Source organism: Sebastes umbrosus, chromosome 17 (genome assembly GCF_015220745.1).
Source record: "Sebastes umbrosus isolate fSebUmb1 chromosome 17, fSebUmb1.pri, whole genome shotgun sequence".
NCBI classification, from domain to species: domain Eukaryota; kingdom Metazoa; phylum Chordata; class Actinopteri; order Perciformes; family Sebastidae; genus Sebastes; species Sebastes umbrosus.
The window spans coordinates 30263756-30283716 of NC_051285.1; the positions used below are offsets into that span (position 1 = coordinate 30263756).

Sequence of the window (19961 nt, forward strand, 5' to 3'; positions counted from 1 at the left end):
TCTTCCTCTTCCATCATGGCTCCTCCTCCTCCTCCTCCCTCCTCTTCCTCCTCCTCCTCCTCCCTCCTCTTCCTCCTCGTCCTCCTCTTCCTCTTCCATCATGGCTCCCTCTGCAGACAGACCTGGCTGGTTCGGTCGGCCGACCTCCACGCTGGATTGGTGTGAGGAGAACTATGTCGCCTCCTTTTACATCGCAGAGTTCTGTAAGTCAAACATTCAACCTTCATCACCTCCACTGGGAAATGTGTCAATCAGCTGCTGGAGGAGAGGAGAGGACAGGACAGGAGAGGAGAGGACAGGAGAGGACAGGAGAGGAGAGGACAGGAGAGGACAGGACAGGACAGGACAGGACAGGACAGGAGAGCCGGTAGTCGGTTACCTCATAACGGAAACATGAAGCTGTAAACAGTGTCTTTATGTCATCGTGTTAGCTCGGCTCGGCTCGGCTCGGCTCGGCTCTGATGAGTTATTATTATTATAAATAACCTGCTAGCTGGAGCTGGAGCTGCTGCAGTGAAGCTGCTCTGCAGAAACAGCTCATGATTCAACACACAAGGTGTTATCTGACAGTTCAACATGATTTAACATGATTATTATTATTATTATGATTATATAGGATTTAACATGATTATTATTATTATTATTATATAGGATATAACATGATTATTATTATTATTATTATTATTATTATTATTATGTAGGATTTAACATGATTATTATTATTATTATTATTATATAGGATTTAACATGATTATTATTATTATTATTATTATTATTATTATTATGTAGGATTTAACATGATTATTATTATTATTATTATTATTATTATTATATAGGATTTAACATTATTATTATTATTATTATTATATAGGATTTAACATGATTATTATTATTATTATTATTATTATTATTATTATGTAGGATTTAACATGATTATTATTATTATTATTATTATTATGATTATTATTATATAGGATATAACATGATTATTATTATTATTATTATTATTATTATTATTATTATTATTATATAGGATTTAACATGATTATTATTATTATTATTATTATTATTATGTAGGATTTAACATGATTATTATTATTATTATTATTATTATTATTATTATGTAGGATTTAACATGATTATTATTATTATTATTATTATGATTATGATTATTATTATATAGGATATAACATGATTATTATTATTATTATTATTATTATTATTATTATATAGGATTTAACATGATTATTATTATTGTTATTATTATTATTATGTAGGATTTAACATGATTATTATTATTATTATTATTATTATGATTATTATTATATAGGATATAACATGATTATTATTATTATTATTATTATTATTATTATTATTATTATTATTATTATATAGGATTTAACATGATTATTATTATTATTATTATTATTATGTAGGATTTAACATGATTATTATTATTATTATTATGATTATGATTATTATTATATAGGATATAACATGATTATTATTATTATTATTATTATTATTATTATATAGGATTTAACATGATTATTATTATTGTTATTATTATTATTATGTAGGATTTAACATGATTATTATTATTATTATTATTATGTAGGATTTAACATGATTATTATGATTATTATTATTATATAGGATTTAACATGATTATTATTATTATATAGGATTTAACATGATTATTATTATTATTATGATTATGATTATTATTATATAGGATATAACATGATTATTATTATTATTATTATATAGGATTTAACATGATTATTATTATTATTATTATTATTATTATTATGTAGGATTTAACATGATTATTATGATTATTATTATTATATAGGATTTAACATGATTATTATTATTATTATGATTATGATTATTATTATATAGGATATAACATGATTATTATTATTATTATTATTATTATTATTATATAGGATTTAACATGATTATTATTATTATTATTATTATTATTATTATTATGTAGGATTTAACATGATTATTATTATTATATAGGATTTAACATGATTATTATTATTATTATTATTATTATTATTATTATGTAGGATTTAACATGATTATTATTATTATTATTATTATATAGGATTTAACATGATTATTATTATTATTATTATTATTATTATTATTATGTAGGATTTAACATGATTATTATTATTATTATTATTATTATTATTATATAGGATTTAACATGATTATTATTATTATTATTATATAGGATTTAACATGATTATTATTATTATTATGATTATTATTATTATTATGTAGGATATAACATGATTATTATTATTATTATTATTATTATTATGTAGGATTTAACATGATTATTATTATTATTATTATTATTATTATGTAGGATTTAACATGATTATTATTATTATTATTATTATTATGATTATTATTATATAGGATATAACATGATTATTATTATTATTATTATTATTATTATTATTATTATTATATAGGATTTAACATGATTATTATTATTATTATTATTATTATGTAGGATTTAACATGATTATTATTATTATTATTATTATGATTATGATTATTATTATATAGGATATAACATGATTATTATTATTATTATTATTATATAGGATTTAACATGATTATTATTATTATTATTATCATTATTATTATTATTATTATTATTATTATTATTATTATATAGGATATAACATGATTATTATTATTATTATTATTATTATTATCATTATTATTATTATTATTATTATATAGGATATAACATGATTATTATTATTATTATGATTATTATTATTATGTAGGATTTAACATTATTATTATTATTATTATTATTATTATTATTATGTAGGATTTAACATGATTATTATTATTATTATTATTATTATGTAGGATTTAACATGATTATTATTATTATTATTATTATTATGTAGGATTTAACATGATTATTTTTATTATTATTATTATTATTATGTAGGATTTAACATGATTATTATGATTATTATTATTATATAGGATTTAACATGATTATTATTATTATTATTATTATTATTATGTAGGATTTAACATGATTATTATGATTATTATTATTATATAGGATTTAACATGATTATTATTATTATTATTATTATTATTATGTAGGATTTAACATGATTATTATTATTATTATTATTATTATTATTATGTAGGATTTAACATGATTATTATGATTATTATTATTATATAGGATTTAACATGATTATTATTATTATTATGATTATGATTATTATTATATAGGATATAACATGATTATTATTATTATTATTATTATTATATAGGATTTAACATGATTATTATTATTATTATGTAGGATTTAACATGATTATTATTATTATTATTATTATTATTATTATGTAGGATTTAACATGATTATTATTATTATTATGATTATTATGATTATATAGGCTTTAACATGATTATTATTATTATTATGATTATTATGATTATATAGGATTTAACATTATTATTATTATTATGATTATATAGGATTTAACATGATTATTATTATTATTATGATTATTATGATTATATAGGATTTAACATTATTATTATTATTATTATTATATAGGATTTAACATGATTATTATTATTATTATTATTATATAGGATTTAACATGATTATTATTATTATTATGATTATTATGATTATATAGGCTTTAACATGATTATTATTATTATTATGATTATTATGATTATATAGGATTTAACATTATTATTATTATTATGATTATATAGGATTTAACATGATTATTATTATTATTATGATTATTATTATTATATAGGATTTAACATGATTATTATTATTATTATTATGTAGGATTTAACATGATGATGATGATGATTATTATTATTATATAGGATTTATAATGATTATTATTATTATTATTATTATATAGGATTTAACATGATTATTATTATTATTATTATTATTATTATTATTATTATATAGTATATAACATGATTATTATTATTATATAGGATTTAACATTATTATTATTATTATTATTATGTAGGATTTAACATGTTTATTATTATTATTATGTAGGATTTAACATGATTATTATTATTATTATTATATAGGATTTAACATTATTATTATTATTATTATATAGGATTTAACATTATTATTATTATTATTATTATTATTATTATTATATAGGATATAACATGATTATTATTATTATGATATAGGATTTAACATGATTATTATTATTATTATTATTATTATTATATAGGATTTAACATGATTATTATTATTATTATTATTATTATTATTATTAATATATGGGACCTGGTTTCCCTTCAGGAGGTGCAACACTTGATACTTGATGGAACATTTCCTCCATCAGGGCTCCTCTGGTTCCTCAGGATATCTCACATTTAAACACTGTTTAAAATGTTCTAAAAACCACCATGTCAGCGGGGATTCATGCACAAATGACTCACATGCTTTTAGCTAAACTACAATCATTCCCACGTAAATTAGGGAAGGAAGTAAACATGGACCCAAACTGTTGCCTAGCAACGCAATTCTGTTGAAATGAGCTAAAACGGAGCGTTTGTTAATTAGTAATATAGAGGAAAGCTTTCTTTTTCAATTAGGGCTGCCCAATCACTTTAAATTATTTAATCTGGATTCATCTCATGATTGTCCGTAGTTAATTAATCAGACATTTATCGCAAGTTTTTTTAATCTGTTCAAAATGTACCTTAAAGGTCCCATATCGTGCTCATTGTCAGGTTCATACTTGTAATTTGTGTTTCTACTAGAACATGTTTACATGCTGTAATGTTAAAAAAACACTTTATTTTCCTCATTCTGTCTGTCTGAATATACCTGTATTTATCCTCTGTCTGAAACGCTCCGTTTTAGCTCATTCAATGGAATTGCGTTGCTAGGCAACAGTTTGGGTCCAAGTTTACTTCCTGTCAGCTGATGTTATTTACATACACTGCAACAGGAAATAAACTGGGACACATTTAGAATGTTTACGTTTAAAACCGTGTAACGGTCTAAATATTGTATATTTGTGACATCACAAATGGACAGAAATCCTGACGGCTTGTTTCAAACCAATTTCTGAATACGGGCTGTGTGTATTTCTCCGTATATTGAGCGTTTTGATAGTTTAACAGTATTTATATAAAGCACTTAAACCTGCTTTATAATATAACAGACATGAAAATCTCACTTTTTACAATAAGGGACCTTTAACAGTACATTAACAGTAGGTGTACTGTTGTACACTATGTTGTAGTTGTACTGTTGTACACTATGTTGTAGTTCTACTGTTGTTTAAATGACACACGCTGGCCGAGCTAGATGGTTGTTTTCGGGCCGCAGGAGAATTGTTTGTCATTTAAACGTGGATTCAGGTTTCAATGGCTGGAATGTGGCATTGTTCAGGTGGGAAAGAGACACGGGCATTAACTTTAATCCTCATCTGATGTGTGCTTTTGTGCATTATCTCTCTTTTTAAAACATCAGCACATGGTGACGAGGTCACGAGATCACAAACAGTCTCTCACACAGGAGACAGGCAGCTCATCACATTCAGTTCCTCTAAATCCTGCAAACACAAAACACTCACATGCTGAATTATTCTTGACATGTGTGCGTTTATTATCAGTAACCAAAGTCCACACATTATAAAACGGACTCATGGAAACGCCTCGGCTTTTATCAGACACCTGCAGATAACGGTTGGTACGTGTCATGTCGGCTGTGGAGATAGTGAGCACTGGCAGAGTGGCAGTAGTAGTTCTCAAACTACTTATTACCAAGACACAAAAACTGGTGGTCCAATTATTGATCTATTGACCAGGCATGCATTGAAATACCACACTGAATCATCAATCACCTGCACCCAGAATGCACCTGTGAATACACCATGTACACAAATTAGATCAACTAGAAATCAGAAGCTGTGTCTCAATTCGGATACTTCTGTTTGTACACTTTCATGCAGTACACTGTAAAAACTACGTTTGATCCAGACTCCATTCAGAAAACAAGCATTTTAAAGGTTGTTTGCTTGTTGTGTTGCGGACAAACCTGACAAAGCATGATTCAGACTTTTTACTAATCGGCATCATAATGTCGTTATTTCAGCATCATTTTGATCCGTTTATTGTGATTAAATCACAGCACGGTCTGTTTATTTTGGGTTCATACGGCAGTAGCAACGTGTGTCTGCTAGATACAGATACAGTATGTGAATACAGCTCGCCGCCGGGTGACGTTATGAACCCAGACACGACGGCGTTTGGTTTTCTGACATATCTGGGACTTCACCAACATGTACAAAGCAGCAACAGAGGTTATTTCTGGAGGAAAGTGAAGCAAAAATGTGCTTGGCGCTTGGTGTGAATGCACGGTAACACAATACGAAGCACAACATAACGTAACTTAAACCAACATAAACAATAGCACATGGACAACAACAGCACGATGTAATGAGACATTGAGCCGCTGACACCCTCCCCAGAAAACCTAAACACAGAACTGTTCTCCGCCTTTTCATTTTGAAAGAGCAACGACCAATGAGGAGACTCCAACAGTCAGCCGACCAATCCTGTAACATCATCACTCAGTCAGTCAGTCAGTCAGTCAGTCAGACAGTCAGTCAGTCAGTCAGTCAGTCGTAGAGCTGGCCCTCTGCGTTCCAGCCAAACATAGAAAAGTGTCACTGAAGTCCATCCATAATTTACTATCTGCCCATTATCCTTTATCTCATTGCAATAAAACCAATATTATATAGTTAAAGTGACAGATGCACCATAATTCAAGTATTTCAGTGCTGTGTAATATGATATATCTGTGTACTTTATTCTGTGTAATAGGTAGCAGCAGCAGAAGTGTGTGCATGAACTCCTAGTGCACTGATCAGGTTTCTGTAAGACGACACCATTCATGCCGGTGTTATAATGATCACAACATGTCAATCACAGAGGTGATAACTCAGCGGTCATGTCGTCTGTTGTCTTTGTGAACAGGGAACACCGTCAGCAACCTGATTATGATTCTTCCTCCCATCTACGGGGCCATCCAGACGTACCGAGACGGCCTGGAGTTTCGTTACATCTGCTCTTTCCTCGGACTGGCAGGTCAGTCTGTTGAAAGCACATAATTCACATTTACATTTACGTTATTTACATTAGTGACCGTACTGAAGCTCTTGTTACATATCGTAGTTATTGACAACAGACTTTCCAGTTGTCCAGTGTTTCCTGCTGATGCCTTCAATCACATTGCTTGAGAATGTCCTGACTTTCCGTTGTAATGTTTTGTGGGGTTGTCTGTGCGTCGCCCAGCTGTCGGTGTTGGTTCCTGGTGCTTCCACATGACGCTGCTATATGAGATGCAGGTGGGCATAAAAATCTTAATATGTCAGCAAAAAGTGGGAACAAAATCTTTTTTTATATGAATTTCTTGCTGAAACTGCATGAATCAGACTCATCGTTACTTTGGGAAATATTCGTAATGACTTCTAAAAGGTCAGTTATGCTGAAACAATGCACTTCTATAGGGATGTATTAATATGTTTTTCTTTGTATTCTCATTTGCAGTTACTGGACGAGTTGCCGATGATTTACAGTACATGCGTCTTTGTCTACTGTCTGTAAGTAGCTCCGCCTTTTGGATTTATTGCTGTTGAAACAGCGACCAACAGTCACAGAACATACTAGACCAGAGGTCAGCAACCTGCGTCTCTTCAGCTCCTCTCCAGTGGCTCCCTGTGGATTTATAAACATGGAAATGAATAACTGTTTTCTTTGTTTACATTTTCATTTTTATTTATCATTGTTGTAGGTCTATGGTACGACAGTACGACGGAGTATTAGGGCCACATTGGGGAAAATAAATATAATTTTATATCGTTTTTTAAATGGCTCTTTTGACAGTAAAGGTTGCTGACCCCTGGACTAGTATAATAGTATAATAATAGTATAATAGTGTGATTGTGGCTGTAAAATGAACCCCTGAATCCCTTACTGATCACTGCATCCATTCCACTGTAGAGTGTACTGTATGTAACGGAACTATTGACTCTAAACTGGACATGAGTATTTCTTCCACTTGAGCTCAGCTTGTTTGACAGTCTCTGAAGCTCATCACCGGTCAGGTCTATGTAGAAGGTTAGCCTCCTATGGATCAGACCTTATGGGCCTTGGTGTCCCAGGCTCTCTGTTGGCGTCTGAAGGTGTCTGTATATATGGAATATGTAGTGTGGAGAGGTAGTCTTGGTTACACATTTAACTAGGGATGCACCGATACCGATACCAGTATCGGGTATCGGGTCCGATACTGTGCTCATGTACTCGTACTCGCAAAACGGCTCCAATACAACGATACCGATACCACTTTACAGCAGCGTGACGTTAACCTCTCGTCACCATCTTTCGGGTGAAACCACTGGCCCGACCCCGCTGGGCCGGGATCCCACCTCAGCCAGCGTGCACCGGCCCTCACTTTCATTACGCCACGGGGTTTTGCTTGCACCCTCTGACTCGTGTTTGCGTCGGACTCCTCGGCCCTATGTCCACGGTGCGGTGAGGTCCGGGCGGGGAGCGCTGTAAAGCTGCGGCTGCGAGCCACCGTCGCCCCGAGCCTTTCCAAGCCGACCTAGAGCCGGTGGCGGCGCACCGCCTCGTATGCGGGACTCCCCAGCCTGCCGTGTGTCGCTCACACCCTCCAGCTGGCTGTTAACGAGGCTCTTTAGGCTCAGAGAAGTACTCGTATCGGTACTCGGTATCGGAGAGTACCCAAATGGAAGTGGTATCGGTGCATCCCTACATTTGACCTTCCGATATTTGCTCTCTGTTCTTTATGGTTATTTAAGCTGAACATATCAGATAAACACGCTTGTTTCTTTTTTCAGATATGAGTGTTTCAAACAGGAGAACAGCATCAGTCTGTTTCCTATTGCATTATTATTAATCTTCAGTGTCTCAGTCACTGTGGTGAGTATCCCCTTCCACTATAACAGTGATCATTTAGTCTGAACCATAATGTAAATGAAGCATCCGTCACATCCTCTTGAGTACTTTCTGTGTGTTTCTTTTTGCAGGTATACTTGCAGTGGAAGGAGCCAGTCTTCCACCAGGTAAGGGAGCGCTCTGCGTCACACTCAACTAGCTCAGATTGCTCATTGTTTGCTGTCAGGGCTCAGCGTGCCTTCAGTCATGTTTACCCGGTGTAAACATTGGGCTTGCCAGCATACAGCACCCAGTGTGGTGAAATGCAGCGTGCTGGTTGTTAAACATGAAGTAGCATTTCATACCAAAAGGATGCAACATTTAATGTTATTTCACGGTTTACAGATGGATATTAAGGTGTAGCATTTTATACTATGTACTAAACTCAATGCTGAATCCTTAACTGGGATCAAACCTTGTTGCCAAGAAGAAGAATAATAATCTCATAACCCTAACAGCAACTGTATCGACCTTTAAAGACACAGTCTGTTATCCCCACACTTTGTGTGTACCTGTACCTGAGTGTCACATCGTACAGTATACAGTGCATGTGTTGCTTTTCAACAGTAAAGCTGCTTCTGTTTACTCTTTGGATCTGACTGTGTTTACTGATCACACGGCTCCACGGTGGGTCAGAGCTCAGTGAACATAGAGAAGTCACCCGAGCTGAAAGTGTTCATGAAACTTTGTAAAAAGTTAGAAGTCAAAATTAGTATTTCTCTTGAAGCTCTCAAAGTGTTTCTTCTTCCAGGTCATGTACGGTGCTCTGGTAGCCTGCCTAGTGATGCGATCTATCTTCATTGTTACATGGTAAGGTTGCCAAATTAAAAAGCATTAACATATATCAAAGGAACGGTTGTTCATTAATATTCAGTGGAGTAACAGCTTGCTAAAGGGGTTTTATTTGTTGTTTTTGTTTCACTGTTAGGGTGTACCCGTGGCTCAGACCGCTGTGTTACACCTCCCTAGGAGTCTTCCTGTTAGGCTTCCTACTGTGGAACATTGACAACATCTTCTGTGAAACATTAAGGTGAGTAATCTCAGTGGAAAACTACTCAGGGTCTTATTATGTATTAACTTAGCTTAAATTTGGAATTAACATATGTGACATCTAGGGATGCACCGATACCGATACCAGTGTCAGGTATCGGGTCCGATACTGTGCTCATGTACTTGTACTCGCAAAACGGCTCCGATACCACTTCACGGCAAAGTGACGTTAACCTCTCGTCAGTATCTTTCGGGTCCTCACGCTCCACCTCCCCGACGGTGCGGGCGAGGCGGGCCGGTGGTGAGGGATCCCACCTGAGCTGGCGCCACAGGGTTTTGCTTGCACCCTCTGACTCGCGCGTACGTTAGACTCCTTGGTCCGTGTTTCAAGACGGGTCAGGTGGGTTGCCGACATCGCCGGTCTTTAGGCACAGAGAAGTACTCGTATTGGTACTCGGTATCTGCAAGTACCCAAATGTAAGTACTTGTACTCGGTATGATAAAAAGTGGTATCGGTGCATCCCTAGTGACATCATAACAAGGACAAGTCAGGCAAACTCAAAGTAATGTCAATGCCTGGAAATGTATCAGCTCATTTACTGTGGAACAAGAACCGCAACTTAAAATGAACGTTTAGGTTTTGATTCATGTTTAGAAAATCAAACCTTTATAAGTAGAGTTTATTATCATCCTCTTCTGGAGAATCCCACGCTGCTGGAGATACAGTACAGAGATTGTTGTTAATAATTGAAGTTGTTGGGTCAACACTGTTTTGGTCTCTCAGAGCCACTAGACGAAGGCTTCCCCCTGGTGTTGGAGTAGTAACACAGTTCCATGCCTGGTGGCACATCTTCACAGGCCTTGGATCCTACCTGCACATACTTCTCAGGTAGGCTCCCCATTTCAGTAACGGGACAACAGCCGCAGTGACTTTATCCAGGTTTCCACCAAAAGTTACTTTTAGTCCCTTGAACTACTTTTCAAAGGAACTAAAGGTTCCTTCAGCCTGCTGTTGTCTGTGTTTCCACCGCAGTCTAAAGACCTGCAACGATCAGGCAAAGATTAGTCCGCTGACGTATGAAGAAGCAACATGACATCTAACACGTTTTGGCCATAACTCAAGAATTGATATGCAAATTATGACAATTTCACACAAATGTCTCACAGGATAAAAATTGGACATTTTGGACAGACATGGATGGAAACACACATACAACCGCCAGGCGGTTAATTGTAGTTGTGGTGAGACATGTTCATTGGTATTAAAATGTAATGTTTTTTCTTTTAGCCTGCAGATCAGGTCAACCTACCTCAAGTTGAGGCCAAATGTAAAGGTACGTCCAGCCCCTTTAGCCTTTGTATTTAATTGCATTCATTCATTCATTTAATGAATTATGTCTCCTGTCTTATCCTAACAGTTTCTTTGTGGAGTTTGGCCCACGTTGCACATTGAACCACAGAAGACGAGTTGAAATGAAGGGATGGTGACTGCCGTATCCAGACGCTATCGTCACAGGGACCTGCCAACGCCCCCTGCTGGGAAATCAGCCCACAGCGAGGGGGGCAGGTAGACCCCAAGGCACCACCCCGGGGACCCTTTGGTTCTGCACTGTGGGGATTAACTAAGAACAGTACAGCACTGAGTCCAGTTTAAAGAAATGGAAGGTTTTTATTTCATCAGTCATAATTTATTAGACTAGCTTTTCTGTGATCTTATTGAAGTGTAATAATCGTATTTGCTCATTAATATGTCCACTGCAGTGGTAGATGTTGACGGGGCTATGGGTGTTATCTTAATTAGGGTTGGGGGGAAATTCAGAATTGCCATTAGCAAATTTATTGTTGTATGTTTAATTCTGTGGATAATTGAATCTCCTTAGCCTAAAGATATTTAAGTAGGTCCCTAAACTAAAGAATAACTATTGCTTATGTGTAGTTTAACGAGTAGCTGAGGGAGCTCTACTTAGAACACAGTGATGTCATATCCCTTTTTCAAGAAGTATTGTATTGTTTTGGATAGAAACTGACAACTCAACCCGGTCTCACGGGAAGGCGTGTAAATACCACGTTACACGGACATTCTGCATGTCATGACTACGCATTTTTAGAGTTTTCACGTGTCATTTGTACGCCACGCAAATGTCCGCAGTTAGGTTCAGGCCAAGAAAACCACCTAGTTAGGGTAAGGGAAAACGTCATGGTTGAGCTTAAAATAAGTAAGTTAATTAAGTAAAACAACGTACGCAAACATCTACGGAAACACGTGACCAGGGTCTGAAATTAGCACGCGCCACCAGCCAAATGCAGGTAAATTGTTGGCAGTGGTGGGTGAAATCATCAGGACATCCAACCCCTTAGACAGGCAGGGAAAACGCTAGTGATGGAATAGAGAACCGTAGTTGTCCGCGCTCTTGGCAGCACACTCCTGATTTGTTAAATAGCGGAGGTGCCATTGAGTTATTGTTATGAGGCGTTCAAAGTCTGCTCGGCAAAATTACTATGGGGTGAAGGTAGATTACAACGGTGTCATGATATGTTCAAATGTAACCTCGTAAAATTAAGTTTTTGACGAGAAACTTGTTGTTTGAAGGAGATGTTTTCACAGCAATATAAAATAGATAATAGAGAGAGAATTATGACCCGTTTAACTTCCCAACAGCTTCGCAAGATTTTTTTTTAATCAAAGCAAATATTTAAATAATCCTAATCATTTGAATTGTGTGTTTTTATGCAAATAACCACAATAGCTGACAATAACAAAGTACAGTACTGTGTTACAGTACCCTCCGTCCCCCGAAAAATAGGGATCCCCCAGAAGATACAGTGTAATTCGAACACTGTAATTTAACATGTAATAATAATATGTTTTATGTTAAATATATGGAACATTGAATGACATCAGATCTAAAATGTTATTCCTTCATTTAGTGCAGAGATTTAAAAAGTGGCAGATCAAATTTCTGAGTGGCAGGAAGTGAAAAAGTTCATTTCAGACCCTGCACGTGACAAACGTCACTAACGTAACTTACAAAACAAAACACCGGTCAACACGTCAACGACGGACTCGAACACGGGTCCGCCCAACATCAGCGGTCTTTCTCGCTTTTTATACTACATCACTAACTCTTACCGTAGCATTTATACGCGGACAGTACAGGATAGATGGCGTACAGAAGACACGTGGAAATGAAGAAAAGGTGTACTTATTGCACGCTAAACGCCTCGCCAACTAGAAAGTGAAAGTGATACTGTGTTACTAGAAGACCCCTCCTTCGTTTCCATGGCCGCAGTCTTCACTTTTACTATTTATCAGAACATGCCAAGACTGGAATTATTAATAATTCATTTTTTCTTTCATTGCCAAAGTTGCTCTGGAATTGTAATATGTGTGCTCTGTGAAGGACTACAATATTACAGCCCACAGGGGTTGTTGTTGGGTTGTATCACAATGAGCCTCCGTCAGGGTGTGTTACGTTATAAGAAACCCGTCTGCTGGGGTGTGACCAGCATCTGGAGGGGTCTGGTCAGACATGCATCAGCTCAACCTGCGGATGACGTGTGCAGCTAGATAGTTGAAACCCGGTTAATGAAGCCAGCTAAACAAAGACAACCTGTCTAAGATTTCCTATTTGTAATTGTTAACATTCAGTCAAAGGACCAAGTGAATGAATGGGACATGTTTGAATCATTGCATCCTCCATAAGCTGCAGGGAACGGACCAGACACAGACCTCTGTTAGACTGAATCTCCCTGTTGTCACGCTAGAGAACAGTAATGGAAGTTATTAGACAGATACTTTATTTAAGTAAGACAACACATTTTATTTATTACACATCTATTTATTAGTTGTTTCATTTATGCATGAAGGTGAAGAGTCAAGTGGCACATACAGTATGCACCTTGTAGGGTAATACCTCTGTGAAACAAGTTTATGATACGACCACTAGGTGGCATATATTTCCAGCTTATTTCAGACATTGCCAAACATGCCCCTCGTGCATGGATGAACTATCTACCTACTGTAGACAACTCTTAGATTTTATGATATACTGGATCTGTGGTGTGAAAATGAAGGGCTTTTTATTTACAGTGTTGTAACGGTGACAATAGAACCTGGAGCTTGAAGTAACTGCTGGAAGATATTTTGTATTTGCCTCCTAAACTGCTGTGTGCTGGATAATCTCCTGAGACAGCACATTCATATTTCATTATGCATACATGTCTCTACAACTCTCATTATGCTCGGGTATAACAGTCACGTGAACCTAGAGTTACAAACACTCATAAGCACAACGTGTGAAAGATAAGTATTAATCAAATGTCTGTATATGTCTGTTATTAACTGCTCATCAGTCGAGGTGAGCGGTAGTCAAAGAGGGTGCCTTATTGTTATCCTTGCAGTCCAAGTAATCCAAGTTGCCTTGATGTTCGTGTTAAAACAAACCATTCAACTGTCCCTGGTGTTGTGCAGCGAGCCCTTCCGCTGGTTCAGGACAAACAATATCGGCTTCTAACGCAAAGTCTGTGCCTGATTCTTTGGCCTTCCATTTTCATTTCAAGTGTCCAACATTTCAGTTACAGGTTGTTTTTAATGATGTTAACTGTAGCTTAAAAAAACAAACGTACGTGTTGAGGCCAGAAGAGCAAACTCTGAGATCATTTCTGTTGAACTTTGGTCGTGTGCCAGTCTTTAAAACATGTCCTGTATTGTCAAATAAAAGAAAATGTGTCACGCAGTTTGTCTAAAAGAAGAACTTTACTTTGATTTAGTCGTCTCTTTGAAGCCACATGCTGTGTTTCACTTCATGTTTATGTGTGTGTTGATTTTTGGGAAGTGCCCTGGCATGGTCAGATTATGAGACAATGGGCCCCCTCGCCATCAATGGGCCCCCTCGTCATCAACAGGCCCCCTCGCCATCAACTGGCCCCTTCGCCATCAATGGGCCCCCTCGCCATCAACGGGCCCCTTCGCCATCTTTCCTACAGAGTAATTGAGATTTCTGATGCTTTTGCTTCTTTTTTTATGTTTTGCAGCTCTTTGTAAAAGGTTACACATCTCAAAGGGGTTTTGTGTCTCTTTGTTGTCGTTTTGTGTATCTTTGTTGTCGTTTTGTGTCTCTTTGTTGTTTTGTCTCTTTGTGGTCGTTTTGTGTATCTTTGTTGTCGTTTTGTGTCTCTTTGTTGTTTTGTCTCTTTGTGGTCGTTTTGTGTATCTTTGTTGTCATTTTGTGTCTCTTTGTCGTCACTTTGTGTCTCTTTGTTGTCGTTTTGTGTCTCTTTGTGGTCGTTTTGTGTCTCTTTGTTGTCGTTTTGTGTCTCTTTGTTGTCGTTTTGTGTCTCTTTGTTGTCGTTTTGTGTCTCTTTGTGGTCGTTTTGTATCTCTTTGTGGTCGTTTTATGTCTCTTTGTTGTTGTTTTGTCTCTTTGTGATCGTTTTGTATCTCTTTGTTGTCGTTTTGTGTCTCTGTTGTCGTTTTGTGTCTCTTTGTCGTCACTTTGTGTCTCTTTGTGGTCGTTTTGTGTATCTTTGTGGTCGTTTTGTGTCTCTTTGTTGTTGTTTTGTCTCTTTGTAGTCGTTTTGTAACTCTTTGTTGTCGTTTTGTGTATCTTTGTGGTCGTTTTGTGTCTCTTTGTTGTTGTTTTGTCTCTTTGTGGTCGTTTTGTGTCTCTTTGTTGTCGTTTTGTATCTCTTTGTTGTTGTTTTGTCTCTTTGTTGTCGTTTTGTATCTCTTTGTTGTCGTTTTGTGTATCTTTGTTGTCGTTTTGTGTCTCTTTGTTGTCGTTTTGTATCTCTCTGTTGTCGTTTTGTGTCTCTTTGTTGTCGTTTTGTATCTCTTTGTTGTTGTTTTGTCTCTTTGTTGTCGTTTTGTATCTCTTTGTTGTCGTTTTGTGTATCTTTGTTGTCGTTTTGTGTCTCTTTGTTGTCGTTTTGTATCTCTTTGTTGTCGTTTTGTGTCTCTTTGTTGTCGTTTTGTGTCTCTTTGTTGTCGTTTTGTATCTCTTTGTTGTCGTTTTGTGTGTCTTTGTTGTCGTTTTGTGTCTCTTTGTTGTCGTTTTGTGTCTCTTTGTTGTCGTTTTGTGTATCTTTTTGGTCGTTTTGTGTGAGGGTCACGCTGCCTCTCAGCAGGCTGGTTGGGTTCATGATCTCTGGTCTGAGGCAGCTGTGGAGCCTGATCGTCCCTGATGAGGATCAGGTGGTTGAAGCCGATATTCCTGGTTTCAGTGCTAAGGTGCTGACTCATTGTCTCTTTGTCAGAGGTAGTGAGAGGGCTGTCCTGTTGTTGCTCTATCTGTGTATATATATACATACATATACATATGTATGTATATATAGCCTTCCTTTTAGGCCCGTTTTCATCTGGTGTTTCCCCTCTCCCTTTCAATCGCTTGTGATTGTTGTGGTTATCCTTCAGGATTAACTTTTAGATTCCCCTGGTCCGTGATTGCGTCCCTCTCCCCGTTCCCCTGACTTCTTTATGGTCTTTTTATGTCTCTTTGAAGTCGTTTTATGTATCTTTGTGGTTGTTTTGCCACTTTTTATTTGGTGTTTCTGTATTCCCGTTAAGTTTCTTTGTGGTCATTTTGAGTCTCTTCCTGTTTGGTACGTTTCTCTCTGAATGGCATTTTGTAGGTGAAGGCCAGCGGGGCCCTGACTCTTTGGTCCCTTTGGGCCTGTGCACGGCCACGGCTGCTCTGAGCCGCCACTTAACACAAATGTCAATAACACTTGTAAAACTATGACTCATGAGTTCTTTATCAGTTTTATATTTATCTTATCACAGTTAATATGATGTTGTCAGGGGGTTTGGGTTGAGTCACACCGCTCCGAGGTGTGGCAGTCATGTAGTGGCTGTGGCATAAAACACACTGCACACTACAGGTGCCGGCATGTTTCCGTTAATGCTCCTCTGACTCATGGATAGAGGGGGGGGGTTACTCTTCTCCTCTATTTATATTTGAGTGAATTCAGGTATTTTCTCTCAGAGGAATCTTTGAACTACTGAGCAGAAGAGAGAAAAGAAGATGCTGAAAATGTAGTAAAATGACGAGCTTCATGACACACAGTGTCACCAAACGTCACACTTTTTGACATTCAACATTAGCGTGCAACTCACTCACTAAACAGTGCAACTCACTCACTAAACAGTGCAACTCACTCTGTGCAGAAGTTGAGGAAGTGTCTGCGCCTTGAGGAAGTATATTGCATCATCGTAGACCATAACAACCGCAGCACGCAGAAGGCTTGCTCCAGGCTAAAACTACGTGTTGCTCAGAGTGTGCGTCATCTGGACATTTCTCATTTATAGATTCAAGTGAATGATTTACTCCTTTAGTCACTGAATCCTCTGTAAGTCACACGGGTTGGTCTGGAGGAGCTGCCCACGGGTTCCAGAGGTGATGGCGTAGAGTGTGTGTGCTGTTTGTGTTGCTGTAGGCGATGTGTAGTAGAGCATGTTGGCACAAAGACAGCTCACCAACATGTCCTAAGGCTGAGCATAATAACAGTAATGTGACTACTTTATAAATGAGTCATCATCTCTCAAACATTTCTGTTGCTGATCAGATATTAATCAAAAATCCTTTTACTTCTTTTTGTTTTTAGCATATTTAATATGTAAGTAAGGTTAACCTTTGTGGTGTAGTTTAGTTTTTGACCTGTTTAATATGATGTGCCACATCTATGATTACAATGAAAGAGCCCATTTAAAGGTGCAACGTGTCAGATCTGGCCTGTTTAAAACATAACACGACTCGGTCGAAACCGAGTATCCGTCTGGACCGTGTACGGTCGGTCTGGGAATATGTGGCTAAATTGTTCTACAAATAGTCAGCGGTCATATCTATAATGTTAGATGCAGCAGTACGTGTCCACCAGGTCCGGCGAGGATTCTAGAGGGCAAAGATCGTATATCGCCAAGAAGTGAAAGTCAATAGTTCTTTCCATTGCAACATCAACGCCCAGCAGCAAAGCTACGCTTCCACCATTTTGGACTGAAAGCGACTACCGGACGCAGCCTTTCAACATGATTTTGGTATTTTCGGTATGCTAGAAACAGAAACGTAATTCATTGATCCAGATGATGCCATTCTGTTGTAGGCTACACACACATCAGTCAGGCTTTGCATAAAGAGCATAATACACACAGAGAAGCAGAGGGACGTTAACAGAGATCAGAAACTGTCAGAGCTCCGGCTTAAACCTCTCAGAGTTTCTACAAAAGAACACACACACACACACACACACACACACACACACTCCACACCTGGCAGCTTTAAGGACGTAAACAGCTGGATATTATACTCTCTGATCTGATGCCACAAAAGTTAGTTTGAAATAATAATGTGGCATTTCCTCCTTTATGTTGACAAAAGGAAGAATGGCAAATTTGTTAAATGTTCAAATCCTTTTGGATAAAAACTGGGAACTATCGTGCAGAGAGGGACATAAAATAACGAAAAGCCCCGCTTGGAAGGAATTTGACTGGAAAGTCAGGATGAGGTTTAAATCCGGTGGTACCTCCGATCAATGCTGGAGGGGCTGTGGCCTAATGGGAGACCACACGCACATCTTCTGGGACTGTCCAAAACTACTAGAATATGTTTGGATATAGAACTGCCCTTAAAACCATCTTATTTGATACTGGGAATAATACCAGAGGATATAGAAGACAATAATTGGATATTACTACTCAGTAAGTCCGACTTTTAATTGCTAAGAAGATGATTACAGTCTCCTGGTTGATTTGGGTTGGTTCATTCCTACTTAATGGAACAATGTATATGGACATTGTGGGGACGCCGAAGCTCACAGACGGACTGCCTCCTGAGGACACTTATGACCCTGTTATGTCTTAAAACATGTGACTGTGCTGTACGACTGTAGGTAATAAAAAGAGGTTAAAAAAAAAGTTAAAATCTTTTGAAAAGGATTTTCATTTGACAATCAGTTAGATTAGTATGCGATGTAATCTGCACCATTAAAATCTCGAGCATTAAATCATCCCAGGCGTTTGCAAAACAACAGCGCTTCATGTAACGCTGCAGGTTTGATCAGATCCAGTCGTAGCCTGCAGCGACGGTGGAAGATGTTATGAGTCAGTGCCAGTAATAGAACTGCAATGAGCGTCATTAGCAGGTTTTTCCCAGTGTTCCCACTTCCTTTGACTCAGTGTACCAGTAGCTGTTTTACTCAAACTTGTGATTACATTGATTGAAACAGAATTAATCTGAGTGACGCCTTGTCAACAGTGAGCTGACTCATGTTGGGAATGCCCGAGTTGCTGAAGTGGCTGATCAGTTGACTGGCAGCTCCAACGGGAAGGCTGCTCTTCTGACATCACCGCTGCTGAAACACTCTCTGTTAGTTGGCAAAGCCGACTTCTGTTTTTATTGTACATCTTAAAGAAGATATATACTTGTTTGATGTAACCTATTTTATGTGTCTTCTCTGTTCTTTCTTTTCTAACTGCACTTTAGGTTCCAGCTTTAGTTGTTGGAAGTCATACACTCATCACTGGATTGAGCTTTATTTTCTTAAAGGTTCTGTTTGTAACTTCTTCCAGGTATAAATCATTGCTGGTCGGTGTCTCATGGTCTCGCGTGTGTCTCCGCTGTTCAGACTCAGACTCCAACACAAACTCCAGTGAAGCACCAAAACCTCTTGGTTGTATCTAGTGAAGCCCGTCTGTTAAACAGTGTTAAACAGACCGTAGCTTTGGTCTCCAGGACCGGAGTCTCTGCTCCTCTGCTCCTCTGCTCCTCTGCCTGCCTTCACTCACACACCACGCTCCTTCTCTCTCTCTCTCTCCACCTCTCACGTGCATGCTGCTCACTCCACACTGCAGAAGAGTTAGTTTAGCTCTGAGAATATCTAGTGAATGTTCAGTGGACGTTTGTGCAGAAATAACTGCTGCAGCTCCTCCAGACCAACAGAGG

General features: G+C 36.6%; 1 protein-coding gene across 1 annotated transcript; it reads left to right on the top strand.

Moving 5' to 3' along the window:
- On the top strand, window positions 1–12402 carry acer3 (alkaline ceramidase 3). Its single transcript, XM_037749397.1, has 11 exons — window positions 1–203; window positions 7054–7164; window positions 7372–7424; window positions 7627–7679; window positions 8940–9021; window positions 9129–9164; window positions 9788–9846; window positions 9965–10066; window positions 10811–10915; window positions 11315–11360; window positions 11445–12402. Exons 1-11 carry the CDS (start codon window positions 101–103, stop codon window positions 11496–11498), a joined length of 804 nt encoding a protein of 267 aa, XP_037605325.1. The 5' UTR covers window positions 1–100; the 3' UTR covers window positions 11499–12402.
- The last annotated feature ends 7559 nt before the right edge of the window (window positions 12403–19961 follow it).

Bases quoted from the DNA above. Each gene is read 5' to 3' on its own strand.
- acer3 (XM_037749397.1), top strand. From the start codon at position 101: ATGGCTCCCTCTGCAGACAGACCTGGCTGGTTCGGTCGGCCGACCTCC. The intron at 7,425-7,626 runs GTGGGCATAAAA...TCTCATTTGCAG, and splicing joins CGCTGCTATATGAGATGCAG to TTACTGGACGAGTTGCCGAT. The intron at 11,361-11,444 runs GTACGTCCAGCC...TTATCCTAACAG, and splicing joins AGTTGAGGCCAAATGTAAAG to TTTCTTTGTGGAGTTTGGCC.